At 42.3% G+C, this 13,829-nt stretch overlaps 1 protein-coding gene across 2 annotated transcripts in view; it reads left to right on the top strand.

The window, feature by feature from the left end:
* ABCB5 (ATP binding cassette subfamily B member 5) overlaps positions 1-13,829 on the top strand; it is a 169,803-nt gene that overhangs the window by 90,490 nt on the left and 65,484 nt on the right. Inside the window, exons 1-3 of one of the 2 annotated variants that reach the window (XM_018576331.1) lie at positions 3,765-3,906; positions 4,858-5,014; positions 5,198-5,395. The exons of the other annotated variant lie outside the window; for it this stretch is intronic. Of the exons in view, the coding sequence (XP_018431833.1) occupies positions 3,884-3,906; positions 4,858-5,014; positions 5,198-5,395 (378 nt within the window). The 5' untranslated portion in view covers positions 3,765-3,883. Of the gene's footprint in view, positions 1-3,764; positions 3,907-4,857; positions 5,015-5,197; positions 5,396-13,829 lie in introns of those variants that run through there. 2 annotated transcript variants of the gene reach the window in all.

Here is a 13,829-nt window from a genome sequence, read left to right on the forward strand (position 1 = left end):
GCCCATTACGCCGCACATGTTACATATCGCCGCGAACGTCGCAGTGAGAGCAATAAGTCTAGGGCCATCAATCACTGATAACACTAAACTGATGAGCGGTAAAAGCTTTTAAAGTGTCGCCTATGGCCAATTTTGGGTATGGTAGTTTTCTGCGATTTCGCGGGTGCGCGCAAATTTTAAAGGTTGACATGTTTGGTGTCTATTTATCCGACGTGACCCCGTCTTTTATATTTTACCAAAAAACTGGGTAATAATAAGTGTTTCCTAACATAATGTTAAAAAAAACTTTTTTTTTCAACATTTTCTTTAATTTTTCCTAATTATAGTAAAAAATAAAAACCCCAGCGGTGATTAAATACCACCAAAATAAAGCTCTATCTGTCCCCAAAAAATGGTATAAAATTCATTTCAGTACAGCGTTGCATGACGGAATAAACTTCAGTCAAAGTACTGCATCGCTGAACACTGAAAAATGGCCTGGCCAGGAAGGGGGTCTAAACACCTGGTCTTGAAGTGGTTAATTCTATGGTCTGTTCCATCTTATGTATTTGTAGCTCTTGATGTGTCTTAGTTCCTATGGTCTTTTGCTCTACCAGACCATTCTTTTCAAGCCACTTAAGAGTTATCTTCAACATTCTACAATAGCGAAGCACAGTGGAGCCTCTTTAGACCAGAAGGTTTCCATATGACTCATTCTATCACATATGTCAAAAATAAGAGGATTATTCCCTATATATTTCTTTATGCCCTGTAGCTAACTGTACTGTACATGCAGAACCACTGGTATATAGCACAGATACAGCCAAATGATATAGAGCCAAACTGCATACAACTGTTTCAGACTTGTTGGCCATCATTAGTGCATTGTATGGAAACAATGGCTTCTAAATGATATTCAGCAATTGAAAGTTTTGCCCTTTACTTCTAAGTTCCAGATTTTGCTTTGTTTCTTGTTCATTGCTATAAGCATTGATGGCAAAGCCTGCACAAACTGTTGGCGCTATATATATATATATATATATATCCTGTATAATACTGATAATAATGTTGTGGAAAACTTCAAAATACTGAGCCAAATGTTTTATTACACATTAGGGATTCATGTTTGGAAGATCCGGTGAAGTTTTAACTATGCGACTGAGACGCATGGCATTTAAAGCAATGTTAAGGCAGGTTAGTAATATTTCAGCTTGTATCAGACTGTTTGTGTGTACATTACTATAAACTACAGTTCTCCAATCCATGACATATTTTTTTCATATTCTCCAGGATATTGCATGGTTTGATGATAAGAGAAATAACACTGGAGCTTTGACAACCAGACTTTCTATGGAGGCTTCTCAAATCCAGACCGTAACTATTATTATTACATGTTTGTTCTGCTAACTAGAAGCAAGCAGGTTGATTTACTAAGGCAAATAGCAAGGGAATTTAAACTTTGCAGGGATATTTTCCCTTAGCTTAGTGAAAGAGGTGAAACTCATCCATCATCCAATTTGACTTTCATCATCCAATCATGTGCATGCAAAAATACTGTCTTGTTTTTTTTTTTACTTTTCTTGCTCATTTGGTATTCTTTGCAAAGTTAATTTTCACAGCATTCACTAAGCTAAGGTAAAACTCCCTTGCAAAGTGAACAGCCTGTTTGCCTTTAGTAAATGAACCCAAAAGTGTTTATCTACGTAATATTTGTAAGTATGATGTTCATGCATCTGTTCAGTACCAACCTTCACATGTGTTTAAGGGCTCAGTCACACCATAGCGCCTGCATTCCCGTTCACTGGCATGCATTTTAAAAGTGCTCAAGCTGTCCCTTTTTTAGTGCACAACTATGCATTAGATTACAGAGAACTGCAATCATATGAAATAAAGCTTTTTTCCCTTCTCCTTGCATTGAGACTGCATTGGGCAATACAGCTTAATGTGGTTGATGTGAATGAGTGGCAATATTTGGTATTGTGTCCTCTTACTATTCTGCCCAATGAGTGTGTTGGTGGTAATGGGATGATAAAGTTGCTACAGATGCTCATGCAGTATTCATCTGAGTTGCAGAGGGTACTATGATTTAAAAATACCAAATTCTTACAGATCAATCTCAGACAAATATTGGACAGAAAGAGACTCTTCACAACCCATGGGTGGGGGTACTAAATAAAGGGGACACTAGTTACATACAATCACATAATCGTTGTCTCAGTTTTCTGGCAATAGTCATGTCAGTTTTCATGCATTTCTTACTGAGTTCTTTTTTTTTTCTTTGTTAATTCTTAATTAAGGCAACGGGATCTAGACTTGGCTTACTTGCACAGAATTTGGGCAGTATGGGTCTCTCTATCATAATTGCTTTGGTTTTTGGTTGGGAGATGTCTCTGCTGATCCTGGCAATGACTCCCATTCTTGTGATTACTGGACTCCTGGAGACCAGAGCTCTGACTGGTTTTGCCAATCGAGATAAAAAGGAACTTCAGCAGGCTGGGAAGGTATATGTTTTGTTTACCTTTTTAACTGTACCACATTTTTTCATGTTTTCATATTTCTATCACACTGTTCTGACATTTTGCTGTCAAAATTTTTTTAAATAGCTGCTTCTATAATTAAAGTGTATCTAAACCTAAGAACAAAACATCTAATATATTGCATCTTACCATTCTGTAGATGTAGTGGTTGCATCAGTTTTCTCTTTTTCCTTTATTTAAACCTGGTACTCCTGGCAGTGACACTTTTTTTTTGTCGTAGGGTGACAACACTCACTCACTCACTGTACTGGTGGCAGAGCAAATGGAAGTTTAAGTAGAACTATGGCATCCCATTAAAAAAATAATGTGTGCTAGTAGCACTTATAGTTTTCTTTTGCCATTGAAGTCCACCTAATGCAGCTTCCTGTGATGGGGTGGCAACAATGCTGCAGTGCTTCTGATTTCAGAGCAGAATTGCCAGACTTATGTAGGCTGTGCCTATTTGCACTACAGTGGGATGACATTTTTTTACAGAGCTACACCTAGCCCTGCCCACGTCCTCTTATACTGAAACCCTTCCACTGTGAGCTGCAGTGTCTGGCAGGGGGAGCATACTAGGGACAAATGAAGAAGGATTGGCTCATTCAGGAATGTTTTTGCTTACTTGACGAGGCTTGTACATTACATAGCGTTTTGTGTTCAGTAAGAGAGCCTTCTTGTAGCAGGGTGGAACTCCACGAAGAAGAACTCATTCCTGATTAAGAACATGATATCAAAGGTCTTTAAAACCTTGAAAAAGACAGTAGCTGCTATATATTTTTTCTTGTTTTAACTAGATTTGCTATGAATTTAATATAAAAACAATTTACATTTCCCACTGTGCTTTACAATAAAAAAATGTAAATGAAAGACAAATTGCATTTCTCACATTCTGACCTTGTTCTATTTTGTTTTTTCCTTATTAATAACCCAACAGATTGCAATTGAAGCAGTGGATAATATTCGAACTGTTGTTTCCTTAACAAGAGAGGATACCTTTGAAAAGAGTTACACTGAAAGCTTAAAGAAACCCTACAGGTTACATTTTCCTTTTATTAGTATGAGTCAAAAATGAAATAACTTTAATTTCCTAAACGGCATCAAAACTACAACAGTGTAATCCTTTCTCCAAATTCAAGAACCATTTAATTAAATTAATATTTAATTTGAAAAAATAAAGGTTACAATATTGCGCATAGAAGTTAAGTGATATTATTACCATTTGTATCTTTTTTTAATTGTAACTTTTTATTCTGATTTGGTCCCTCAGGAATTCACAGCGTAAAGCTCAGATATATGGCCTATGTTTTGCCCTTAGTCAGTCATTCATATTTTTTGCCTATGCAGCGAGCTATCGTTTTGGGGCTTATTTAATTCAAGCAGGAAGAATGAATGTTGAAGAAGTGTTTCTGTAAGTATTGCATGGTAGATCATACAGTATATGTCATAATGTGTGTTGGTATTATCCAAACCAATTTATAATTTTCAAGTATGCACTAAACAGTGAATGTTCCATAGATACATATATGTACGTTACTAAAGTACTCATTCTGCAATCAGAATCCACCGCAGAATCTCTCCTTACCACTTTTTCGTTTACAACCACTTAAGTTACATTATCACAGATACAGGTTTTAGCTATACACTCCAGCTATTTGATGTTACAGGGCTTAGGGAAAAGGTGTAGGCTAAGGGATAGCATGTAAATTGCATCCATCTATGTATTCCATCTACAGCACGAATATTCAGGTATACAGGTCTTCACTTGTATTCAGTCTCTGACTTCTTTAGGTGTCAACTCCACAGGGACATCTTTGAAGCCCTTGTAACTCATTCAATTACAATTATACACCAATCAATCAATTACATATTAGTCAATTACATATTAATGAACATTTATTTTACTTCAGTACTAGTACTTTTTATATCATTAGCATGAACCCTGCATGTTTAATGCTTACCCTTGCAGTTGTTTATATTTAGCTTTCCTTTGCTCCTCGCCTTTTAGAAAATGGGAAGAAAAGAAAGTGACATACCTGATCTCTCCTGGTTTGGGAGTGCTTGGCAACTGGCTGCTCCAGTACCCAGCACTGTCATGTAGGGGCAAATAGAAGTTCTGGATTTGGAGCACAGGGCTAAGTCCCTCTGGTGAAAGGAACGGTAAGGTAGTGTAGGCTAGGTCAGTGTAAGCAGCTGTGGTGGCTGGAATTATTGTTAACCTTTTGCTTTGTCCTGCATCAGTGAGAGACTCAATCATCTGTCTTACCACCGTCTACTAAGCAATTGCCATTTTTGTAAGTTGCCTGTAAAGTTGAATCCTTTATTTCCTAATTATGGGACATCATTTCTGCTTTCCCAACAGTGTGTTTGTGATTCTAACATATGGCGCCATGTCAGTAGGACAGACTTTATCCTTTGCTCCAGACTATGCCAAAGCCAAATCTGCAGCTTCCCATCTTTTTGCCTTGTTTGATAGAGAGCCAACCATTGACAGCTACAGTCTTCAAGGTCTGAAACCAGTAAGTTCATTTATGTGACTATTTTTAGGCCTGCTCTCCTCTGCCATTTTCCATTGCTGACTTCTTAAACTTTGTGATTCCAGTAAGGCACAATAGTATTTAACTCCATATATTGACTCTTTATGTATATGAGAAGTTATTAGATCAAGCAAAATTTTCTTTTTTTATCATATTTATTTGTAGGGTAACTGCCAAGGAAATTTAGAGCTGCGTGAAGTTTCCTTCAATTATCCATCTCGTCCAGATGTGCCAGTGCTGCAAGAATTGTCTCTAAGAATATCTAGCGGTCAGACTGTGGCATTTGTGGGCAGCAGTGGATGTGGGAAAAGCACTTCTATCCAGCTCCTACAGAGGTTCTACGATCCCCTCCAGGGGGCAGTGGTGAGACTTGTTTGTAGACATAACTGTTTGGAGTCTGCTATAACTCTGCCCCAGACTCCACCCAAGCTTAGAGTATGTTTTTCATATATTGGTTGTTCAGCCAAAAAAACATGTTTGTGCCTTGGCTTGTTACACCCAGGAGGTGATTCCACTGACTGTTAATAGATGGAATCAAATCTTCTCTACTTGCACTGAATGGGATGTTACCAACATCATATGCTTATGAAACCCAACTAAAGCCATTTCAACAACTGAGCTTCATCAGAAGATAGTTATGGTTATGATAGTTATGGCTAGTAGATTCCAAAAGGAGTTTACTTGCCTAAGGATCAGATGCAATAAGAGGGTATTGCTAAATCTTTTGAAAACAAAGAGTGCTGAAGAGTGCTGTTGCTAACTAAAAGCCACTGACATACAATTTTCTGTAAAAAGCATGCAGATGGCAGATGTGAAGAGTGATGTACAGTAGGGGTTGCAGCTTGAGACCCATCCAACTATCGCCAACAACTATAACTCCACCAATGAGCCTGCTATGATGCATTATGTTAAAAAAATGTTTCCCAAAATACAATTCCTTTATAATTTTCTTTTTCTTTACTTACAGCTATTTGATAACATTGATTTAAAATGTTTGAATGTGCAATGGCTCCGATCTCAGATAGGCATTGTGTCCCAGGAACCTGTGCTGTTTGATTGTAGTATTGCTGAGAACATTGCCTATGGGGACAACTCCCGTGTGATCTCCTTGGAGGAAATACAGCAGGCCACCAAAGCAGCCAATATTCATTCATTTATAGAAGAATTACCCGAGGTAATGGTGTATAAGAGTGCATAGTAATCAAGACTAGACTAGTAATTTTGGCGTTTGCCAGAAGGCTGCTCCTAAGAGAATTTATGGTCTAGTGTAACTGAGAGCTAAAGCTCTAAATTTGCAGAGAATGTGAGCTTTGCTGATTACAGAGCTATAAGGCGGACCCAACAAGGGTCTTGGTGAACCAGATAGACCACTGCTTCCACACAGAGAAAGCAAGTGTCGGACTCTGCAGCATGTTGGCAGGGGACATGCTTTACTGCTCAAGCTGTGGCTGCTTTCTAAAAAAAAATGAACTGTAAGAGTTGACATACAGTATATGTTGTTTTAATGCACCTGCAATGTAGTTAGCTGATTTAAACTAAATGTTCTATTGGTCTTTAAATAAAATATTGAATATGGTAAAACAACTTAACAATATGTGTTTACTACTTTTGCTTAGAAATATAACACAAAAGTTGGAGATAAAGGAACTCAGCTGTCAGGAGGTCAGAAGCAGAGGATAGCAATAGCCCGGGCACTTATCCGTTCCCCAAAACTATTATTGCTGGATGAGGCCACTTCTGCACTTGACAATGAAAGTGAAAAGGTGATTCAATCAATTATTACACTTTTACCCGCAGTTTGGTAATCCTTCTTTAAACAATGGTCTCCTTCCATGATTAGGTACAGTATGTCCCCAGTTTGGAGATTTCTGTCTAAGTGACCACTGTTCCTCGGACAAAGCATGAGGGGCAGTAGTCACTATAGTGATTATTCTATATAGAAAAGCCCACTTTCCTCTAATTGTTCCTCTTTTATTCAGGTTGTACAACAAGCACTGGATCAGGCCAGAAAAGGAAGGACCTGTATCATGATTGCCCACAGACTATCCACAGTCCAGAATGCTGATCTCATTATTGTCATGAAGAACGGCAGGATCATAGAATATGGAAGCCATCAACAGCTCCTGTCAAACCGAGGGGCATATTTCCAATTAGTAAACGCACAAACAATAACTTAGAGTGGTTCATAAAGTGATTACGTATAACTTTGCCCATTCAGGGCAATATAACAGGTTTACTAGAAAGCCCTGACCCCTCCACCATGGATAGTTACCTTCCCTAGATTCACCTGCCAGATCCCTAAGAAATAGTTCTGTGTAAGCTCCAGCGCATTCTGGGTTAGAGTTTACTAATGGCTAAGGACCCCCTCCGCTGCCTACAGTTGGTAACGTATTGGCCTAGTGATTAGCCTCTTGTGGGAGATACGGCAGAGATTAACATGCTCCCCCCTGGGTATGTCACTGTGTTCTGGGGGAAGAATGGGGCAGCAGGGGTTATCAAGAGAACCTGTTATTTTGCTCTTAATAGGAAAAGTATTGCAGGAGCACATTAATGCTTGACATATACAGTACACTGGTGCTACCTATAGCTGATGACAGCGTCTACATGATTTTCAAGCATTTTCCAGCTTCAACATGTTTATCTTGCACTAACCGATGTAACACTAACTCTACCTGCCTACGCCGTGAAAATATACTAAGAACTATTTATTTATTGTTCAATGCACTTGCCTCCCCAGTCCATGATGAGTTCTTTACGTTCAACTTCTGACAAATCTTTTTTTTTGTGTGCGTTAGATATAGTGGGAAAGGGTAAAAAAAGCAAGTTTGGGCTGTACTGTAAATACACTTCAAAGAGACCCTGTCACCAGACTATTCATCTCAGCAAAAATCTTCCCACAAGATTAAGGGGTCTATTCACTAAGCTGCCGAAGGATCTAGCCGTAGCTTCGGCTGATCCTTTGGCTAGCTTCGGCCCCAGGAACCCTTTGGTTCAGTACGGGCTATTCACTATAGCCCATACAGCTCCCGAAGTCGGCTGAGCGGCTCAGTCGAGCCGAAGGCAACGACGCTGATCTCCAGGCAGCCCAACTCTCCCGGAGTCTCCCGCTATTAGATAGAGGCTCCAAGCCGCCCGGGAGAGAAACACTTTCTCCCGGAAAGTTTTACTCTGCTCGATCGAGCAGAGTAAACCTTTCCCTGCTCTGTTGACATTTTTTTCTTCTGACATCGTCAGAATAATTATTTTATTTTTTTTTAAACACCATAGGAATGCATAGCTACATTCCTATTGGCTATTTCACTTTGCAATAGCCAATAGCAAACTAGCTATTGCACCCGCCCACTGCTGCTTTCAATCAGCAGAGGGGACCTGGAGTTCTCCATCAGGTCCCCTCTAGAACCGCCGGGCAGGGCAGAACCCCCCTGCCAATAGAAAACAGTTGGGCTGAGCTAGCTGTCACTGCTAGCTACGCCCAATCGTCGAACCGAACAGCAGCGAGTAGCCTGCCGAAGTTTCGGCTTAGCCGATCCAGATGTTGGATCGGCTAAGTCGAACTCCTTCTGCACTTCGGGTCGGCCGAACAAGCCACACGAAGCAAGCCGATGTACGGCTGATTTCAGCCGTTATACGGCTGAAATCAGCCATATAAGCCTGAAGTGAATAGCAGAACAGCGCTCGGCTCACTTCTCTTCGGGTCGGGTATTCACTCAGCTGCCTACGGCAGCTGAGTGAATAGACCCCTAAATGTTTATTTAATTAATGCATGTTATTTACTTGGAAAAGCCTCTCTTGTGTAGACTTCCAAAAGCCCTGAGACTGCTGGTGGGTGCCGCCATCTTGGATGTAATTTCTGGAGCCCCAGCAGACTGAGAGCTGTCACTCTATAGCAGGGGTTATCAACCTTAGAGCTCCAACTGTGATACAACTACAAATCTCGTCGTGTTCCTGAGAGTCATCCCTGTGGCTGCCAGAGTCTTTTAATACCTCAGGAGACTTGTAGTTCCACAACAGCTGGAGTTCTGTGGTTGCCTACCCCTGTTCTATAACTGGGGTGTCCTGAGGCCAGGTGTAACCCGGAGCGGAGACCAGGTGACAACCCGCCGTGACATCACCGCGCATGCACATGACATCACCACGCACATGCGCGGTGATGTAATCGCGCATGCGCACCCATCTAATTGACACCTGATGGCGGCCATCTTGGTGATGGACACCAGCGGAGAGAGGAGGGAACGTTCACCCGGCGGGATGAGGTATGCTGCGGGGTCCCCTCCTCTCTCCTGACACGTGATCGAGTGCCCAACTTTTTAGAGCGGGTGACACCAAAATGACTGTCAGTCATTTTGGTGTCACCCCTCCAATGGTGTCACCCGGGTGAGGGCCACACCCCCCATTGTGACGCCACTGTTCTATAGTATTCCCATTTTTTCCTGCCCAGGTTACTACATTAAAGGCTATGTAGGAAGGAAGAGAGGGCTATGACATGCAAGGAGTGAGGAGGATGTGTTTGCTAATGAACTCTCCTGGAGTAGTCAAATATTCTGTTATTATGTATATTATGTTCTTGCAATAGCACATTGCAAGAACATAATAAATCATTTCTGGAAAAGCAAAACACTCCAAATAAGCATTCAGCAGCACTTATTATGCTCAGCTTCTGGGCATTGATGGGAACGAGTAATGTGACTCGAGCAGTGAAGTGTACTGGCCGCATCACCCGCCCCACCTTGCTATTGCCCATTTACAAAATGCTTTTTTCAAAAAATTCAGCATCTTACCTGCAATTTTTTATGTTGGGGACGGGGTCGCTTTAACTTTGGAACCAATCAGAACTCAGTTGGCTATAATCAGACCAGTATAACATGAATTTTGTTTGGTTGCTATTGGTTACTGCACTTAAGAATTAGCACAAAAAAATTTAGCCCAAAAAAGATACGAGAGGAAGTGAGGAAAATTTCTCTCTCAGACAGATGTCAACTGAACAGGTGTCCCCACTGGAAGAATGTCCTGCTTTTCTTTTTCTGGTGATGACTCTAACATTTTGGAATGTTCATCGCTATCTCTCACGTGACAAACAGAGAGGGAGAATCTAGTCAGCGGAGGCACAGAGAGCAATACAAATCCCTCCCGCCTCTAAAAAAGGCTAGACATGCACTTTAAGAACTAGCACTGAAGAATGAACCACTTCACTGAAGAATGAACCACTGGACTGCCACATATGTGTGTCCATGGGGCCCTGCCATTGTGTACTGAGTGTGCATCCACTGCACACTCCCAGCACACTGACCGAACTGTCTAAGACAGCTGCCAGTCACTGTAAGCAATCGGCAGCTGGCGGGAGGTGTTCCCAATCATGTGACAGCCAATCACATGACAAGGAATCCGCCTCCACCTCCCAATGTTAACACCCACTTAAAAGGCCAGTAGGAGGCAGCAACAAGGGGTTAACAACTCTCTATGTGAAGCCTCTATCTGTGGTTTTCAGTAAAAACAATGGGGAAGGTGTGCTAACAAGAAAATGTGTAGTTATATAGAATTCAAATATGTTACATCTTTGTTACATAGCGAGCGAGAGAGAATAGTTTTTTTAATCTTTTTTTTACCTAGGTTAATTATTTTAATTCTTGAAAATTAAACAGTTATGACTATTAAAGCTTGGAGTGTTTATTTCAGAATTTAAGTCCACCCAGAATTTATATGTAGGCATTCTTTTAAAGCCAAACTCCAGGAAAAAAATGATAACATACATACAGCATTGAGTGTGTCAATTATCAGTAAAGAGCTGTGTGTTATGTGCAGAGGGGGCTGCAAATTATAAAAATCTAACCTTGCTCCTGAATATATCTGTGACGAACTAGGAGCGCAGAGAGAATACACAGAGGCAAATCACATGGAACCCGGCGTGCGGGGTGTTTATTGGGGAATTCAGGTATACAAAGCAAGGTACAAAGGCCGGGGTTAGGTCCTGGTTGCTGGCCACGGGGAGGGTCAACCCAGAAGGTAGGCAACGGGCCAAGGAAGGAGTACGTCCAGAGTCACAATGCTAGTAGTCCAGGGGTCAGAGGTGCAGCAAGAGGTAATCCAACAGGTAACAAGGCACCGTGTGAGTACATCCAGTAAGGGTAGAACAACAGATCCCAGCAGACCTCCCAGCAGCAGTGGAGCAGAACAGGCAGGGTTAAGTCCGTTTCCTTTTGAATCCACAGACAGAGACCAGCCTCAGCGCAGCCTCTAGTTCACCAGTCAGTGAGGAAGAGAGCATGCAGCCTTCCCACCAACACTTACAAAGGTCCGGGAGGAGTCGGCATGAGAGGGGAGGGAAGGGGGAGTACACAGGCTGTTGCTGAGCAACTAACCACCCCCTCCCTCATGTGTCCTTTGTTCTGGGGAGGCTACAATGGAGAGAAGCAGCAGACATGTCCTGGCTTGTCTCGGTGCCCCTTTCTCCACAATATCGTCCGGCTTCCGGGCACTGAGGGGAATGAGAGATGTGACTCGCATCACCCGCCCCTACTCGGTCGCATCACCCGCCCCTACTCACTTTTGCCCATTCACAAAATGCCTTTTTCAAAGAATTCAAGGTATTCTGTGATTGGTGGAGGAGAGGAGGGGACAGGGATGTTACATTATCTCTCCTCCTCCAATCACAGAATACTTGGAATTCTTTAAAAAAAAGGCATTTTGTAAATGGGCAATAGTGAGGAGGGGCGGGTGATGCGACCGGAGCACTTCACTGCTCCAAATACAAGCAGCAATAAATACCTGACAGATTATAATCTTCCATTTCTTTGCTAATACTGCGTTTTTATTGCTGTGTCTACAAGGGATTTATAGCTCCAACCTTGCAGCACTCCAAAGCCATGAATGATATGGCGGTACCTTATGACATCTAGCCTGGCTCTCATGATTTGTCATTGTCGTAAAGAGGGCAGTGTGGGAATCTTTGTAAGTGTTTCAGGGGAAATTCACCCTCATTTCATGTCCCAGTGACACCTGTCACAGGGATTGTAACTGAGAAGTTTCATGAATGGGATCTTTCAGGTGAAGTTTCATGAATGGGGGCACAGAGGCAGTTCTAAAGGTTCCTAAGCTTCCCAATGTACTAAACAGAAGTGTAATTATTGCTCTCTGTATAGATGTCCTTCCCTTCCCATCTCACGTGGTTCCAATCACCAAGTCAGCCATCTCTTAGGGCTTGGTCACACCATAGCATCGCTCTAAGGGCATGGTACCTGTGCATTTAGCACATTCTATCGCACAGCACAATGAGCCGCAAGCGAGGCGCATTGCGTTGCAAATGGTCCCCCAGTGCAGTGGGTGGTACTGCAATACCAGTTAGGTGAAAAAGAGTAATGCATACACTACTTTTTCTCACTGCACCGCAATGCATGGTATTGCAGGACTTCCAACAGTTTTTTGGGGTGCTATTCAAATGAATGTCAACACAACACACCAGCGAACCTAGTAGTGTGCTGACAAGGCTGACTTTGAACCTCAGTGCCCACATCTTAAAGTGCAAAATCCTTAATGTACTAACCAATCAGCTTCTGTCTTTCATTTTCAAAGCTTAACTGAACAAACTGAAGATAGAAGCTGATTGGTTTCTATGGGCAACTGCTCCATTTTTATAAACTCCCTCCATTATCTTTTAGTGGGTACAATCCCAAGCATCCAGCTTCATTAGCTAAGCACACACAAGATGTAGTAGGATGAGGCCTAGAACAAACCTGCATCCAACACTAGATGACTGCTAACATGAAAGGAAGACTTAAAACTGTCTCGGTTTTTCCAGCACAGTTTTACTTTATGTTGGTTGTGTCCAGGCATCACAGCGTGAGGTTTGATGTGGTGCTCTGTTGTAACTATGACATGTGGCACCCCTCTCTCTGTTATAACTTAAAGGAGAACTATGAGGTGAGTGCTTTTCACTCACCTCATAGTTCTAGCCGACCTGTGACAATGAGACTGTCCCAGGTCGGCTCAGTAAATCGGGAAGTGAGCGAACACATACCGGCATTCGCTCACCTCTCAATCCTGTCACAGCTCTCTGCCGTGACGGGAGGGGCTGGATTCCCCGATCCGCCAACGCTGACTGGCGGATCGGACGGGGGAGGGTACAGCTGGCTCTGCCTCTAGATAGGCAGAGCCAGCTGTCACTCACACAGCTGGGCGGATCCAGACATAAATCCGGGAGCTAAAGCGACCATCAGCTTATAGTAGAACTGTAAATGCCAAGGACGTACAGCATACTGAGCTGGCCAGCTGGAAGCACTTTTGTAGCTCCGTCCTTGGCAGCGAAAGGGTTAAGACAGATACACAGCATGAAGACTAACTTCACAGGCCCAGAGAGAAACATACAAACTCCATGCTGTTAGTGCCCTGACCAGGATTTGAACCAGGACTGCCACTAGGCTACCATTGCCAGCCTATAGGGCACATGGAATGTTTCTAAAGCGTTTCCTGCATATGATGGTGTGACAGGTGAAGAAACTGCTGAGCATTTTCCTACTGCATGGCACACTTGAGCAAAAGGTTCAATCACTTCAGGACCGCAACACTTATAACACAGGTGTCAAACTCAAATACACAGTGGGCCAAAATTCAAAAAATGCTTCAAGTCGAGGGCCGGGCTGGTTCACACAGTATAATACAGCAGCATATACAGTATATCACACGGTATAATAACAAAGACTGTACATTTAATTTTTTTTTAAACGTTTTTATTTACTTTCCCTAGCCCAGTGGTGGCAAACCTATGGCACGCGTGGCAGGGAGGGCACGCGGGCTCCTCTCTGCT

Source organism: Nanorana parkeri, unplaced genomic scaffold (assembly GCF_000935625.1).
Source record: "Nanorana parkeri isolate BGI_ZX_2015 unplaced genomic scaffold, ASM93562v1 scaffold64, whole genome shotgun sequence".
Classification (NCBI taxonomy): Eukaryota; Metazoa; Chordata; class Amphibia; order Anura; family Dicroglossidae; genus Nanorana; species Nanorana parkeri.